The sequence below is a fragment of the Channa argus genome, chromosome 15, assembly GCF_033026475.1.
Source record: "Channa argus isolate prfri chromosome 15, Channa argus male v1.0, whole genome shotgun sequence".
Lineage (NCBI taxonomy): Eukaryota > Metazoa > Chordata > Actinopteri > Anabantiformes > Channidae > Channa > Channa argus.
The window spans coordinates 18,796,686-18,814,173 of record NC_090211.1 but is presented as its reverse complement, the minus strand read 5'-3'; the positions used below and the strand labels follow the sequence as shown (position 1 = coordinate 18,814,173).

Genomic DNA, 17,488 nt, shown 5'->3' with positions numbered 1-17,488 from the left:
TCGTGATAATGGAATCAAATGAATATTTAAATGTTTTCGGCAGCATATAATGGGGAAAAGTTTGTTCTGTAGCAGCAATATAAAGAAATAAATGATATGTCAGGTGACCACGGAAACTGTTTTAGCTTGCTGTAATCATTCATTTTATTATTACTGACCTGTAAAAGATGTATTTTTATTGCACCTTTAATAAAAGTGGTGGGGGCAAATTCCACAGCCTGTTTTTTGCAAAATGTTTTCAACAGCTTGAAGTTAATGAGGCATTAGCAATACTTTCTGCTGTGATGAAGAAAGCATGTTGTTTCTCTTAAAAGTGCTTCGGGAAAGGATCTTTAAATGGTAATAAATAAACAGGAGGAACGATTACAGGAAACAAACCTGTTTGAATGCTTAAGTAAGCATATTTTTATTGTTTTAATACATTGTGGACATTTATTATCCGACTGCATTTGAACGCGTCAGCGGCGGCGGCGGAGCTGGGCACTGAGCGGTGAGGAGTCTGTGAGGAGGTCGACCACCACATTAAAGACCGGGGAGCCACGCAGAGGAAACGCTGCGCCCGCCTCTGCCTGCTGCGGGTCTGCGTGCGTGACCGCTCGGACCCGGTTCCGTTCGTTTCTGCAGGTGCGCTGCCTGGATTTCCTGGGAAAGCCGTTTGTCTCAGAGGCTGCGGCTCCGCTGTTGTTTGTTGTCACTTCCGGGCGAGAGCCGGTGAATTGGCAGATCGCACCCCCGGTGAAGAAGCTCGTCAGCATCGATGCTTCGTGCGGGCAGGATGGAGGAGTTTGTCACGGAGGAAGAGGAGCCGTGGTACGACCAGCGAGACCTGGAGCAAGGTGAGACACCAGTTGTCCTGTCTCTAACAGGGTTTTGTGTTATTGGATTTCTGTCCTTCTGCCAATCACTGTGATCTTCTGACGCTGCATCACATCTACATGTACAAGTCGCAGGGTGACATGCAAGGATGTGAAGGCGCTGATGATGTATGGGGGAGGTAGGGGCCCACCGAGGGTGTGCGCGCGCCCATGAAAAGGTCAAAACAAGCTGTTGCGGCAGGAAAAATGCAAAACACCTCGTTGGTTTTGCAGATGTGGACGTTTTTAAATAAAGAGAGGATTCAACAAGGGCCAAAACAGTGGGAGCAGATGTACATCACAAAAAGCTTGGAGCACAGGAAAACACACCCCGAAACAAGCCAGTCAAGTTAAATAAACATTGAAGACACAGGCAGGAAGTCCATCAGAATTGACGTAAAATGTGACGCTGTGTGTGTGTGTGTGTGTGAGATCATAGGACGGGTATGTGTCCTCGTGTAGCACCGGCCTCAGCATCACCTCATGTCCCGATTACCCGTTGACCCAGAGAGCAAAAGCAGCTTTATGCCTCATCATCAGAGAGGAGACATGCAGGTGTGTGTGTGTGTGTGTGTGTATCTCATCTCTGCTTTTACAGCATTAAAGCCTGCGTTTGATCTGATTAGGGACCCCACACCAGACCTCCCTTGTTTCCAGGCTTGGGGATCGGATCTGAAGCCTCTCACCAGTCCAAACAAACGGCCTCCTGCGTCGGGTTGTGGCCTGAGTTTGCCCAAGAAATGATGCTGTTATGCAACTTCTTCACTGCCCAGCGCTGAGATTCAGTGACCCCCGTGTTCCCTATGATCTGGCCCGTGACACATGACGTGCGTGCTTGCAGATGTCCTGGCCTGGTGGTGGTCTGAGGGGGTCCTGACGGTGACGGTGCATGCCCATATATGCAGAAAGCTGATGAGCGTGTTTGTGCACGTGTGGAAAGAGCTCATTCTGTTTGGAGCAGCTTTTGCTGCCTCTCAAGTGCTGGAGCCTGAATCTAAAATGACAGAGCTCCGACTCCGACAAGCTGACACAGAGAGAGTCTCCTCACACACTCATCACTCGGCGCCTCAGCTCAGGCCTGCGTTGTGTTACCAGTTCTGCATCGTTGAGACGGGAAGTGCTTCTTCCCTCGGCAGCACTGGAGGCGCATGTAGCAACACGGGCGTGCACAGCGTGAGATATTGGAGCTTGTTCAATATATTAGATAAAACAAGACGGATTCCTGCTGCGTTCAGGGACCAAGGATTGTGAACATTCTGCACAGAAGCACCAACTGTAAATCTGTGCTTTTTGTTCCTCTCGTTACATTGTGGAGATTCAGGTCCACTAATGGATGTCAGTGGCTCTTAGTTCCTTCCTGTTTTTCTGCTCTTCCAGTGCTGTGTTGTTCTGAGCCAGCAGAATTCTCCTCCTCCTCCTCCTCCTCCTCCTCCTCCTCAGTCCTCACTCCTCAGATGAATAATGCATGATTCAAGCTGTGTTGTAAAATATCAGTAACTGTAAAGCTTCTGGCTTCTGTGGTGGTATTACAGCTCAGGCCCCCAGTGTGCAGATGGCTATAAGTTTGTGTCCATGTGATCTGTGCTCCATCCGAGTTAAAACGGTGGTGGGGGAAGTTGTTTTAGTTGCACCTTAAAGCTGGTGGGTGGGGGGGTTCTAGGGGGTGACCAGGGGAGGCCAGTGCCCCAGCTGTGGGTGGTCCTATTCCCTACAACATCCACAATTTGTAATTTTTTTTGGTTCTTGAAATGAACCCAATTAAACGTGAATTTAACCCTCGTCTAAATCTTTTCTTGTCAAGTAAAGAACACTGAGCTCACGAACCTCTTTAGTCACCACTCTCTGCTCTTTATGTCCGTCCTACGTTCTGGGCTCCTGTCAGACCTGCACTTGGCAGCGGAGCTCGGCAAAACTCTGCTGGAACGCAACAAAGAGCTGGAGGATTCCCTGCAACAGATGTACATCAACAACGAGGAGCAAGTGCAAGAAATAGAGGTATGTTCGGTCTCACTGCTCTAAAGGACGCAAACGAAACTCACACCCACACCACAGTACAGTGATTTAGCAGACTCTGATGTCCAAAATGACTTAACATGCATCCTGTTTATATTAAAAAAAAATTAAAATTTTTTGCCTGATGTTCTGCCTCAGTCTTGTCAGAGGAACTGAAGCTCCTTTAAACTAGATGTTATTTAATATGTGTGAATATTACAGTATATTTACAAAGGCGAGACCATTCATCCATTACTGCAAGCTACTGTTTTTAGATGACGTATTCATCTAATTGTTCGACGAAGTCGTGGGTGTAGACGAGTCTTCCAGCAGTTGGCTTCTTTTAAACCTGCTTCCCTTGCAGTACTTGTCCAAGCAGCTGGAAATGTTGCGGGATATGAACGAGCAGCACGCAAAGGTGTACGAGCAGCTGGATGTGACCGCCAGAGAGCTGGAGATCACCAACGAGAAGCTGGTGCTGGAAAGCAAGGCCTCGCAGCAGAAAATAGACAGGTGATCCACAGTCACTGTGAGCCCTGAGACTGTAACTATGACAGGAAAGATCAACCTGAGAAGCAGTTTTAGTTTTAAGTTCTTCACAGATCACATTACAGGAGTCAGGAGCTCTTTTAAATTGGTGTGTGTGTGTGTGTGTGTGTGTGTGTGTGTGTGTGTGTGTGTGTGTGTGTGTGTGTGTGTGTGTGTGTGTGTGTGTGTGTGTGTGTGTGTGTGTGTGTGTGTGTGTGTGTGTGTGTGTGTGTGTGTGTGTAGGTTGACCGGCACCATGGAGACCTTGCAGAGTCAGGTGGACAGTCTGACAGCTCGAGTTGAGGAGCTGCGGACTCTGGAGGAGCTGAGGGTCCGCAGAGACAAGAAGGAACGACGCAAGACTGTCCACTCCTTCCCCTGCCTCAAGGAGCTCTGCACTGCACCGAGGTATCGAACTCTCCATAGTTTCGTTCCTAACGTTTAAACAGACATTTGACTTTCACCTGAATTTTTCTGCAGGATCATATTCTAGCCGATGTCTAGATTGCCAAGACACAGTAACTGACTCGAAACATGAGGTCTTACCTCACCGTAGACCATCAACACAGGAAATTTCTGAAAACTAAAAAAAAAAGGGGGTAAAAAACAAAACAGCCTTTGCTGAAACTAATTTCCATTTCCAGGATTTAAAAAATGAATTAAAACTTCAACGTAAGAGTAGTTGAGTTCGTTACTGCTGATCTAGCAGTTAACAGAAATCTCTGCAGTCCCTGTGGAGCTACATTGATTTGTTGTGGATAAGCTACTTTGATTGACTCTCTGAAGTCCCTCAGTATCGGACAAGAAACCGAATAAAGCAAAGTACTTTGCTTAGACAGATGCTAACTTCATCCTGACGGTTCCACCTGCTCTAAATGCTCCAAACCCTGAGCGTTACATTAGTATCTAAATGTTTGTTTAGGCTCTGACAGACGGTCCAAGCACTGATTGCACAGTTGTGCAGGCAGCGCACGCAGTGATGCTTCTCTTTGTTTTGTCAGGTATGAGGACGGTTTTCTGTTGGCCAACCCAGGCAGCGTGGACCTGGCTGAGAGACGGCCTGTGGACGAAGAGAACGAGCGCCTGAGGGACATTGTCTCATCGCTGCGCTCAGCCATGGCCACGGAGAGGTCCAAACGGGAGAGTGCTGAGCAGGAGTGTGCCGCCGTGCTGCAAGAGTTTGAGTGTCTGGAACAGCGTCTCTTGGGCGCAGAGGGCTGCCAGCTGCGGGTTCAGGAGCTCGAGGCTGAGCTCCAAGAGATGCAGCAGCTGAGGAAAGCCAGAATGTGCCTGATCGGGGGAATGGAGGACGGCCTGGAGACACTGTTCCACAATGACCCAGAGACTGACGCCCTAGAAGAGGCCAAGGGGCTGGAAGATGGAGGTGATCGCGGCGCTGGGGAGGCGGGTGGCACAGGGCAGCAGGGAGGCCCGGTGAGGAAGAGCTGCAGCGACACAGCGCTGAACGCCATCTCAGCTCGTGATGCGTCAGGCAGGCGTCAGGGCAGTTACGCCCTCCACGCTAACGGCGTGCGCAAACGGGGCATGTCCATCCTCCGGGAGGTGGACGAGCAGTACCACGCCCTGCTGGAGAAGTACGAGGAGCTGCTGGGAAAGTGTCGGCACCACGAGGAGAGCCTTTGCCACGCCGGGGTTCAGACGTCCCGGCCCGTCTCCAGGGACCCCTCCATGAAGGAGTACAGCATGGTGTCCGCGGGGCCTTCGACATCCGGGGCCGCGGTCGCCCCTCCCACGCCGCCTCAGACCCCCTCCACCCCAGAGGCTCTTGAGGGGATCAGCCGGCAGGTGGAGCAGGTGGACAAGAGGCTCAGCCAGAACACGCCAGAGTACAAGGCATTGTTCAAAGAGATCTTCTCCCGCCTACAGAAGACCAAGAGTGAACTCAACTCCAGCAAGAGCAGAAAGACTAACAAATAAGCTGGAGCTCACTCTCCAAAGCTGTTAATACAAGACTGATTTCCCTTTAGTTTGGCTCACTGTTCTGAGGGAATTGGACCCAGCTCACGAATTTAGGGGGTGGATGCTTCTGTTTGCTGTCTTGCGAAAGAAGCTGGGCTGATAATTCAAAGCTGTCAGATGTTACATTTTACTACAGGTACATAGAAATCACTGAACAGCTGTGTTGGAATAACTGTCGTAAGGTTTTGTTTGTGTCTTAGGACAATCTAGTTTGTCAGGTAACAAGTCCATCTTTAACAATCGCCAGTAAGTCATTAATGGAAAACACTAATTAAACCAAATAATATGAAACTACCATTGGCTTTGACACTTATTGCCTTTAAAGCAGGCGTTTACTATACTGCTACATTTGGCTTTTAAAGCCGGGAAAAAAAACTCACTTAAGCATTAGCCCCAACTTAGGCAGTGCCACAGTGATCTATAGACTGCGTAGCAATAACTGGAAGGCAAAAATGTTTTCAGACAGCTGCTAAAGCGTGTGTGTGTGTGGTTTTGTGGACTGTTTTTACAGCATGTGTTATGAGCTGCAGGGGTTTTTCATGGAAGTGATCATTTCACACATTGCACATTAATCACTGGTAAACTCAACCTTGTAGTTGTCCCTCTAAATGTATTTACTATGTTACTGCTGCCATAGTCACTCAAGGAGGCAAGATTTTGAACCATGAATTGGGAGGGGGTGCAGGGGATCTTCCACAGCTTTGTTTCATTCAGATTCCGACAGACACACACACGCACACACAAGCCCAGTCTGAACACTTTAATGTGAACACAGGAGATCAGTAAACTGTAGGTAACACATGTAGCACTCATTAAGTCAATCCCAACTCACAGAAAGAAAAAAAACAAGTCAGTCCATGATACATGAGAGCAGAATTAAGTTGCAGATGTCATTCATAAACACAGATCAGGCATAACATTATAACCATCTGTGGGAATAATTCATTCCAGTACAGTGGCTCTGCGTTTACAAGCTGTAAAGTGAAAATTCCACTATGTGTTTATTATTGAGGAAGTGGGTAGTGGAGTCGTACTGGAGTCCACTATAAGAGGAGGGACAGTCCTTTAGACTATTTGACATGTTAGTCATTTTGAATAATAAACACAGTAAAATTCTCCTTTCTGACTGTATCAACTTAAATTCCAACACTGTAACAGCAGAATTTATGCCAGAGACTCTGTATTGCATTGCACTTAAGTGCATGTGTTGTTGTAATGTTATGGTTGGAAAAAATAAAAAAACCCAAAACACTGGGCTGGATGTGTTCATCAGTTAGGGACTGTTGTCTACATAGCAGTTCAGGAGCCAGTGATTCAGAGCTCTCCTGATGCTGAGTCTGAATTCAGACACATTCAGCACTGCTGGCGTTGGACTTGACTAACAAGGGGACCAGTTGAACCGTTTGTGTTCGATTCAGGAAGGAACTAAAGTTGCACCACATCCCCATAGAAACAGCGCCTCAGGATGATGTTAGTACAACGTAAAGACTCCACATTACATGAACAAGTTCATTCATTTAGAAAACTGTTTTGTACTGTGTTTGTGAATAGAGCTAACATGATCGACTGCTGTATGGAAGTGCTTTTACAGCTCATCAGCCTGAAATAAAGACGTTAAAAAGTCCGTCATCCTGATTCCTAATCCAACTACTACAAGAATTGTTAAAAACATGCTGACATGATGCTCTGGCAAATATAATCAGAAGGCAAATGGCTCAACTAGGTTTTTGATTTATTTCTAATGGTTACAATTAAGGCCACGTGTCTGCTAAAATAACTGCCAAAATACCCTGATGAGGAGTGGAACAGCCGCGCCTAAAGCAAAGGGTTCAGCAAAGCGTTCGAGGTAATTTTCTTTCCTTTGTTCTCTGAGCAGACTTTAGGTTGTGAAATAAAGGATACCTGTAATACCCGGGGTATTAATGATCTGCTCAAAGGCTTTAGGAGGGCTGTGTCCAGCAAAGATTGCTCAATGACCGCACAGTGGCCACGTACGTACAGCAGTACTGCTTCCTGTACAATGTTTTCCAAGGCAGATCCCGGTAATCATACAAAACAAGCAGAAGAAAGTATGAAAAAGGTGAAGGAAAAAAGCATTTTTTTCAAAGAGAAGCTAACAGATTGTTTTTTTTTTAACTTTTTTCTTTTATAAACAAACCAGAACCCAAATGTGGATGGTGCCGATCGTTTGCTTTCTCCATTTTTTTTTTTAAACGTAATATTTCACAAAGTGTAAGGGAGGAATAATGGAATGACTGGAAAACGGGGGAAAAAACTAAGATTGGCAGCAGTTGATGGTGGACGGAGAGAGCAAAGGCTTAGATCAACACATAATCCAGAAATGCATTCAGATGGGGGGGAAAAAAAATAAAATATTAATGATGGAATGACAGCAATAGACAGAAGAGAGGAGGGGCAAAGCTGAGGAAGACGCTGACGGGGGACAACGAGGAGAGAATCAGTCTTTCCAGTCTTTCTTGATATTGAGGCTCCACTCCCAGGAGAGATGATCGTGGTTGTCGTCATCCGTGAACTGGGACTTGATGGTGTAGGTGCCACGGACCAACATCCCTTTGGGCGCCTCCTCCCATGGGGTGAGGTACTCGTATTCCTCGTTTGGTCTGGGCCCGTAGCTGCCGACCATGTACTGTGTCTTGTCCACTGGGTGTTGAGGAACGAGCAAGAAGGGTTATAAGAATATCATCTCAGCACAAAAGCAAGTATATGAGCCAATAAAATCAAGTTTGCAAACAGAAATGCTGTTTCAAGGGGAAGTCGAGTAGTTTGACCATTTACCAGAATCGCAGATATATTTAAATCATTTCTTAATCTTCTAAACATTTTGGGGAAAACACTAATCGGATTCATTTATATGTCATGTGTCACAAACTCAGAACAGAGACTTTCTCTCATATGTTTGATCCTTAGAAAAAACAAACAAACAGAAGTTAAGGTGATATTACAGCAGCCATTGGTAGGTATCCAGCTGAGACCACAGGAAGTTACCGGGACGTCCTAACATAACAAAACAGCTCTGCGTCTAACTACCAAAGCCACAGCTTTTTTAAAAATAATTTTACACTGACTTACATGCATTTCTACATTACTGAGCTTTAGAGGTGTTGGTAGTGACTTTGGACAGAGCAGGGAGGTTACTGGTTTCTCCTGATTTTAGCCTGCACATGTAGCATGCAGACAGGCGAGCATTACATCCTTATCTCCAAGTCTCAGTAAGACAGTACACATCAATAAGCAAAGTATTTCATGTTTCTTTTTTGTTTTCAAAAACCACATAATGATTTGCAGAAATGAAAACCACAGCCTTACTTTTAATTCCTTTCCTGAATAATTGATGGATGTACTTCAGTCCAGACACAATCTCGTGGTTGACCTGCAAAAAGCAACATGTATTATGCTCCGCTGCTAAGTCACACACACATCCATGTCTGTCCGAGACACCAAATAAAGGAATCCTGCTTGCTGAGGGTCTCACCTTGAAGCAGATCTTAACTCTGTACTCGGCCGCCTCCTTCATCGTCATCGGGTTCTTCTTGAAGCCCTCCAGGTCTCCTGGCAGAGAAAGCAAAGGTTTGATCTTCAGCATCCTGTAGTAGGGACACTGGCCACCAGGTGGCAAAGTGGGTCAAGTGAGCCCAGCTCCCCGGTTTTGCTGTGGCTTGGTTTAATCACCATAAGGGGGGCTCATCGGGAAATGGCTCATTAACCCACTTACACAGGAATAACATCATTACTCAGTGAATTATTTCACCATACAAGGTTGGGATTACTAGTAGTTATTAACTTATAGTTATTAACATTACTATGAACCAATTCTTCCAGTGTGGCATTTGTAGTCCAGTCGTACTCACCCTGCAGGTCAAGGACCAGAGGTAGTGGCGCTGTCTCACAGACCAGAACCATTTTTGTCACCTGGACGTTTGGGAGCTTGGGATCTATGACAGAGAAAACAATCAGGGTTTCCAATATTATGAGCATAAGATAATCAGTGAGAGACCGATGAACCCAATCTCATCAAGCCTGGCTTCTCTATGAATGTTTTCAATCAGTACCGTGTTCTTCTTGGCAGCGCTCGTCAGTCCCAGAGCTCACAGATTCAATTTTAAAGTAGCTAACGTGATAGCAAGAGGTATTTTTAATACACACTTGAGTCCTTCCCTCCCCTTTCCCTGTGTGAATAAAACACATTCAAACAAACCTTGCAGAGGTTTACACCTACTCCTCTGAAACCACCCAATATATGCAAATACGATCTACAGATCTGTGGTTCATTTGCAGACCGATGTGGTTATTAATCTCCTTTCTCAGCTTCCATGGTAGTTACATTGAAAATTCTTTCCAACACTTTAGTTACATTTTAGTCTGCTGAAATCCTCTATGGAGTAGCAACTTAACCAGCCTTTGGACACCTTGTTATGAGGACACAAACATTCACCCCTCACTTTAAGACCAAAGCACTTCCACTGGAAGTAAATCTGTTTGTTTTGTAGTTGTTCTAGTCAATCAAAATGAAAAAAGTAATACAAAAATGTGTGAACACACTATCACTATGTTTAATAAATGGCTTTACAGATATTGTAGAAGACTGTGAGATATTCACTAACCTGCAGGCGGGACAGCGTTACCCAGCAGGGCCTCCTTGTACTTGCGCAGGCTCTCGTCCTCTTTGTCCAGCTCCTGGATCTCCTGCAAGGTCTTCTGAGCAGGTGGTTTGTAGTTGACAGGGTTGTCGATCTCGTCTTGGGCTGCTGCTGCAATTGCTGCCAGCTGCTCGGGGGTAGGCTCCTGCTCTGCCATGGTGTGCTAATCACAGCTGGAGAGTGACAGCAGAGAGGAATTGTTAGAGACGTATGGCAGGGTCCACACAAGACCACCTTTTGCTCTTGTTACAATCTCTGTCTTTGATACGACAAGCACCTGATTCTGCTGTGTATTTTTAGATGATGCACAGAGAAAAGAGAGTAGATTGAAATTTGACCAACATGTGAATGCACAGACTTTGCGGTGAACAGTTTCTTCTTAATTTCATTTCCTCAGGTGTTTTCCTAGACATATGTCTTCTTACATGTTATTACATGTCTTGCCCATATCCAAGCACTTTATCACACAGACACACACATGTGACACTCTAGCCATCACAGTGTACTCAGCTGTGGAGCCCATTTCCTTGGGGCTACAGGCAGCACTCTAAAAGCTGATGATTATCTGAGCTCTCTCTGCTCCTCCAAACTCCTGTCAGGCTTCAGCCTCGGGACAGCTGAAAAACAGCAGTGCTATCTACAACCAGCTGCGGTGTCACACCTGTCAAGAGTGATTAGAAGTAGGGACGCTGATACTAAGCAGCAAAGGGCACATTCGGAGATCATCCTCTGTGCAAACATGTGGGTGGCTCGGGGTCCTCTGCAACACTCGACTGCTGTTCACAACATGCTAATGATCACATCTGGTGCACATGTGCTGAGTGAAGTCTACACAGATCTGATCAACACCAGCACAAGCCAAGAAGCAAATGAACAATGGGATGCTCATGACAGTAGCTCTAGGCCGTCTGTTTTCATTGTGATGCACTTTGCTCATGCAGAGAGAAAAAGGAGAACTTAAGAATGTCAAGCAGCCAGCAGAGTAGTCAGTTACGTGTAGTTTATCCGTTATTTAAATACAGCGGCATCAGCGGCTCTTAGTTAGCAGACAACTGTGTGCTCAAATGACTTATCCCGAAGGTCTGACACATGAATGTTGAAAGAACTCTACTTCCTGACACATCACTGTCCCCACCTGCAGAAAGCAGGTGGACAATAAAGTTAAACTTTACACTCTGACATTGAATCACAAACGAGCAGCACAAAAGTGCGATGCGACAACACAAAAACTGGTTTGTCACCTTGCCTGTCTGTCTAACCCTTTGTTCTATTGTGTCCACCACATGAACTACGGTCGGCTACTGGCCAAGCAGGAAGTGAGAATGCAGCAATGTTTTTACAACCGGGGCCTCCGAGTGCCAGCAGAAGCACAAATTCCTTTTCTGAAGATGGTTTTGCTTCAACTTGTCAGCAGTATGCGAGTTTCTGAGTGAGAGGCTCCTCGTTGTGCAGAGAAGAGAGTGAGAGTGAAAGAGACACACTCACACAGGAAGATCAACCCAGATAAAGCCATGCGTAGTCTTATTCTCCGAGCATCAAGGAGCAGACCGTTTCTCTTGCGTCCTTTATATTACCAGTATAAGCTGCACTGTGATCGAGCACACGAACACTTAGAGGAAGTGCTGGTTCAGATAAGACTGATCTGTTTCTCTGATGCTAGCAAGGTTTCTTTACAGAGCCTATAAAGACACGGGGCACTGCCGCTAAAACCTTGGGGCTTGAGGAGTGCAGCATCTCATCACAATGTCTGTGACTGCAATGCATTTGTAGAACACAGCGCCACAAATCGTCAGGTAACGACTTTGGCACAGAGCATCTTTAGAGCCAAGACGCTGAGTAAATAGGAAATGTGTGTGTTTAAGTCATGAGGCAAAAACCTCCAGAATGTGAATAAATGCTCAGTTTCTAAATATCCTTTTCTTTTGGACTGTTGGTTGAAAAAAAACCCAACAACCTAAAAACAAACAAAAAAGAGACACATTTGATAACATCTCCATGAGCTCTTGGAAGCTGGAATTAAACATTTATCACTCTAAGCAGATTAGTTACACTGATATGAGGACTTCAGCACGAGTGTATTAAAATTCAGTGACTCAAAGGAAAATGCTTCTATTCTTTAAGATTTTGCTGAGGGTTAACTTTTCTCTAAACACTATCTGTAATACAAATTATTCCTAAATATCTACATTTAGCACATTTTAGATTTTTGAGGATTACACTGAGTTTTGTAAGGCTATCAAAGCATCATCTTTGCACGATTCTAGAAACATATTCAAACGATAACCCTTCATGTCGGGGACAGAGGTTCAGTCATTGTTCAGTCCCAGAGCCTGCTGGGTGTTAACAGAGGGGGCTGAATCTCTCCATGTCATTGGCCTTCACCTGCACGCAGCTCTCTTTTATGTCCATATATTCTGCTGACTTTACAGGACTAAGCAGCACTGCACTTTTTTTTTTTTAACAAACACATCAGGCTTGGCAGCAGCTAGGGTTTCAGATTAGACTCTGTTCCTAAGCAACAGAGCTGAGAAGTAAGGTTATATAAAATGGGATTACAGCTAATGAGGCGTTTGTGGACAGGAAAGCGTTTGGAAGTGTCACTTGTGACACATCTAAAGGATTCTCTTGACAGGAGTCACTGAGTGTTCTTGAAGATAATTGATTTGAGAGCTCTGAGAGGACCAGGGATTTTATGAAATGCAGGTGTGTGTGTGTGTTTATGAGTGTCACTGTTCTGTACAGGTACTTGCTTTTTCCATTTATCAGCATTAGTTAAGATCTGGGAACCCTATCTACTCAGCACTGAATGCACTATACTGATGCAAAATTCCAACCCCAGTTAACTGGCATGAAGTACTGAGCATCAAACAAACCCTGCAGCCTCCCAGTCAGCTGACTAAATGGTCCTTTTCAACCAATCAGCAGCCTTCATTGTCTTAAAAATGTGATGTGCAGTGTTGTTTTGACTGATTACTAAGGCAGCTCATCCGCATGCTACATTCATTAAGGGATAATAATTTGAGAAATAATGTTTTATAGCTTTATACATTAAATACACCGGTCACGACGTCCCATGCAGCTAGTGCTAAGGATGCACTGGGTGCCACAGGTCAGGCCCTTTAAACAAAGGTGACAAACATAAGAGGATTAACAACAAACAACATGTAAAGCTATGGAAACATTTAAATTGAACCATGAACTCTACCAAGAGCTTTTTTTGTTGTTCAACCACAGCTGTTGCAATCTTGCACTTCAGAGCCACTTTTGCTGATAAAAAGGAGAAGTGAACCATTGCAGCTGACTGTTAACAGAGTGAATTACGGCTCCCTTGGAACTCAGGACAAATATACTTACAGGACGTAAGCATGACTTCCCTAAAAGGGAGCATTGGAAACCTTTATGAAGTAACATTTATCATTTTGGCTTCACCTCTCACCTTTCTGTCACACACACACACACACACACACATCTCTGGTCTCTCTCATTCAACCCTTAGCTGACTGGAGACCTTTGAATTTACTACACCTCACCATGTATTTGTCCTACTGCTTCAGTTGAAGCTTCACAAGTGAAAGTGTAGCACTACTGTATCTAACATCATTTATCATCATCAATTTTTAACAACGTGAGCCTCCTGAGACTCTTCCTGAATAAGCGATTCTGCAACCGCTGTAACGCAACATTACCGGTTGAAATTGCACTACTTCCTCGTGCCGATACAACTCACAAATACCGTTGTGCACAGAATCTTCCACATCTTTGCTTTAGTAAATGCATATAATGAAATAGAAATTGATGCATATGAACTGAATGCAGTGCAACCAAACTTATGTGCAGCTAACCCTTTTAATTTCCTTTTTTTCCTCCACTTTGTAACTTAAAAATGAAATGGCAGCTTCTCTGAGTGCACCTATGACAATACACTTACAAGGCAAGACCGCCTTGCATGTCAGGTTGCCACCAGGCCTAGGTTCGTAAAGAAATTACTGCAAACTTCCTTTTTCGGGCAAGAGCTGAATGATTCATATCCTTTAGAGCGCTAAACCACAAACTCGCTGTGAAACTGAAGCACAAGTCACCTTCTTGACGCTTTACCTGCCGAGCTAACACAAGAAACATTTTTTTAAAAGATGCTGTAATGTTGAATATGCAATATGACATTACCACTGACTTGAGGTTATGTCAGAAAATAAAATCACGCTGGCCCCTGCTATATTCAGGATTTAGTGCTACACATACCAAAGCTTTGAGGAAGTGTTGCACCAAGAGCTCTTGGTGGATCTGATGCAATACAGAGGAACCAGACCTCAACAGAAGTAGAGAGGACAGTAAGGGGAGGATACCGAAAATCATTAAAAGGAACAGGTTAATGTGATGGGAAGTGTCATGGGATCTTGTGATAACCGATGAAGTGAATATAATTTAATCACCATGATTCCATCTGTTCGATGCCCATAACATTATTATGTTTTCCCCAAATTAGCAATAAAGACATTTGGCTTTCAGGGAGACAAAACACGATTCTATCCTAGGAAGAACCAGAACAAATAGGAAGCTTTAAATAAAGCTAGTGAGAAATCCCTGCCTGCAGTAGCAGGAAGCTGCAAGTGAATGGAACAGCTAAGGTGCCAGCGGAAAGGTCAGGGCTTATTCCCCTGCTCTACGGGATTTTAGTGACATGCCCAGATTCAGTCTGCCTCCCTGGGCAACAGCCTCTTTGGACGTGACAAACGCTACACAATGCAGGATTGCAACTCTATGATTTTTTTTCAAGGATAGCATCGATTTAATATTATACAGCATGTAATATGAAAACGTCACACATAAATTTAAATAAACAAGAGTTTTAAAAGCTAAATTCAGAGGTAAAAAGGAAACCCACTCCTTTTCACAGCACTGAGGGCATACATTCTGAGAGGAGGTGCTTCGGAAAGTAGCTGTAGATGCTTAGGGAAGGCTATGCTCAAGTCTGAAGAGGACCACACAATGTGAGAAAAAAAAAAAAAAGACTAATCATTATTAGGTCTCACTGGTCTGTGTGTGGCAGAGCTGGCCAGAATCCCTGCACCGGTTTCCCTTTGAGACGGAGCAGAAGAGGCCACATTATTCATCACGGTAGACTTGGAGAGGGCACTAACAAGTTTCATGCACAGACAGAAAGGGCTGGCTCTCACAGAATAACATTTTATGTTGTGAAACAGACAAGAGAACAAGAAGTGGCATTTGTGAAACTGAAACTATTATAAAAATACAAAAATGCTTTGCGCTAATTCACTTCACCACTATAGTACAAGCTGATTTGTGCAGGATTGCTGTTGTTCTGACCTTTGCACTCTTTACTCCACTTGAACATGCTCAAAGCTTAAAATACTGCTGGTTGGAAATGCACAAAAAGGAAAAGGTTACACGCTGATCTATTAGCGTTTAATTCAATCTCTGTACAGCCTACTCAAGATCAATCCGCTCAAACCAAAGAAGGAGAGGCTGCAAAAGGACACATCCGGCACCCGCTGCAAATACCAAGGTAGAGATGCAGCAATTGCATCAGGCATGTCCGAGATGTGTTAGCTGAAGATTTTTAAATCCCTACAACAAGAAAATGTTTATTGTTTTTGTTTTGTTTTTGTTTTTTTTAAAAAAAGGGAAAAAAAGCAAGCAAGGTTCCACAAGGCTGCATAATCACACAAAAAGGAAGGAAAGGGAGGGGGTTGATCTCTTTGAGAAATCCCTTAACTTCCATTCAGCCAGGCGCACAGTTTGTATTTGAGACAAAAGTCACTGTCGACCGAAGCATTTTCTGCAGATGTGAGTAAAGTGCACTTGACCATGAAATCAAGAGCGAAAATGGAGCTCGATTTAAGGTGTGAGCGCTTCGGGCCAATTCAAATTAAGAGTTCCAGGAAGTGGCAGAAAATCTTCCTCATCAACCACATGACGGACACATTTAAGGCACACTACGTATATATAAGATTGACGTTTGGATTCACTCGTCAGCCCATCAATTACTAACTTACTTAAAGTAATAGTGCAGAGTTTGATGCCATGGCTGACACGATCGTTACCTAACAGGCAGCTCAGCTCAGGCTCAACACCCGGAAATGAGCAACTAATAATTGCTCCTATACTTTTCAGGGCAGCCAGATAACTTTGTATCGACTTGTCAAAAAAACAAACAAACAAACAAAAAAAAACACATTCAGAGTTTAAAACCATGCTACTGTGATAACATTACAAAGAAAAGGTAAAGAAAATGGCGATTTTTCACTACAGGAAGTCGCTCTTGGCTAAACAACTTGCTCCTTTCACAAATTCGCCTTCACGGTGGAAGTTAGCCCGTACGCCCGTAACAAGTGCCGGAAAACTTACTAACTTCGCCCCGGCGGCTTGCAAATGTACCCTAACCGGTTAAAACGCGTTGTTATAGGACTTTAGCAAGTGTTGGATCAACTCTTACCGTTAGTCTGCTGGTAGACTGGGACAGTCTCCTGTGAATGGTGGCGAGAGAGAGAGAGAGAGTGAAGTTAGGCTGCAGAAGAAAATCTGAGCTAGCCGCGGTTAACACAGGCCGCCGCGTCCGGTCGGCTGCCTTCAAAATAAAAGTAAGGCCAAGCGTGCACCTTCCAGAAATTTCCCCGAAGCAGATCAAAAGATGAATTCAGTCTGCAGTTATATGGATTTTAATATCATTCCAATCTGCTAATGCGTTAGGTGGATTATAAACAGTGGACATATGAATTAGTTTATCTGGTTTTTGCTCGTCTGTAATTGAGCCCATTTTACAGTTATTTTTGAAATGGAAGTGTTGTGAATTGTTCAGTGGATCAACTTCTTGAATATTTGAGAGCTTTTATTATTCGCTTTGATACTGAAAGAGAATATGCCTGAAATTCGGGTCTTTGGTGATGAGAAAAGGATGGCTGAGGGTAACTTCTGTGGATGTACATTGAATGATGAGTTTCCAGCTCAGGTTAATGTCATTCAAATGTGCAGACACTTCTCTAAGATAATGGTAAAGTGAGGGAATTTGATAAGCATGTACATTTGCACTTGAATGAGTTTCTTCAGTTTATTTTCTTAAACCTATTGCAAGACAATTGTGGAACAACATTGAGACATTTTTTGTAAACTAATTTAGACGAGATATTTATCACTCTATTTATATATATTAGTTTATTTACAGATGAGTCCAAATATACTACACATTATTTCATTAATGTTGTGCATAGTCCTATAGTACATATTAGTACTTTTTATACCATGTGCAATTAAGCATCCGTTACAGGGGTGTGTTGGCTTACACCATGTTTTTAGTTACTCCAGTTATTTTCTTTACTGAAAATTATCTATTACATTGTCACTTAAAATAAAATAGATTTTTTTCCAAGACCAACAGAGAAAAACAAGCTCTTTGCTTTAATTATGAAAAACCAACCGGAAACAGCATTCTTTTGCATCAATTTGAAGTTTAGTGCATGT

At 44.0% G+C, this 17,488-nt stretch overlaps 2 protein-coding genes across 3 annotated transcripts; one reads left to right on the top strand and one right to left on the bottom strand.

The window, feature by feature from the left end:
• Positions 1–347: 347 nt before the first annotated feature.
• cdr2l (cerebellar degeneration-related protein 2-like) lies at positions 348–7,727 on the top strand. Of its 2 annotated transcripts, none has more exons than XM_067478391.1 (5): positions 348–836; positions 2,737–2,849; positions 3,211–3,359; positions 3,618–3,782; positions 4,376–7,727. In XM_067478391.1, exons 1-5 carry the CDS (start codon positions 758–760, stop codon positions 5,310–5,312), a joined length of 1,443 nt encoding a protein of 480 aa, XP_067334492.1. In that variant the 5' UTR covers positions 348–757; the 3' UTR covers positions 5,313–7,727. The 2 variants fall into 2 exon arrangements, with proteins under 2 accessions (XP_067334492.1, XP_067334490.1); XM_067478389.1 differs by having other exon boundaries at positions 2,656–2,849.
• Positions 6,100–16,601, bottom strand: arhgdia (Rho GDP dissociation inhibitor (GDI) alpha). The gene is made up of 6 exons (XM_067478393.1): positions 16,467–16,601; positions 9,977–10,185; positions 9,224–9,307; positions 8,848–8,924; positions 8,682–8,745; positions 6,100–8,015 (listed from the first exon to the last, which is right to left on the bottom strand). Exons 2-6 carry the CDS (start codon positions 10,167–10,169, stop codon positions 7,813–7,815), a joined length of 621 nt encoding a protein of 206 aa, XP_067334494.1. The 5' UTR covers positions 10,170–10,185; positions 16,467–16,601; the 3' UTR covers positions 6,100–7,812.
• Between the last annotated feature and the right edge of the window lie 887 nt (positions 16,602–17,488).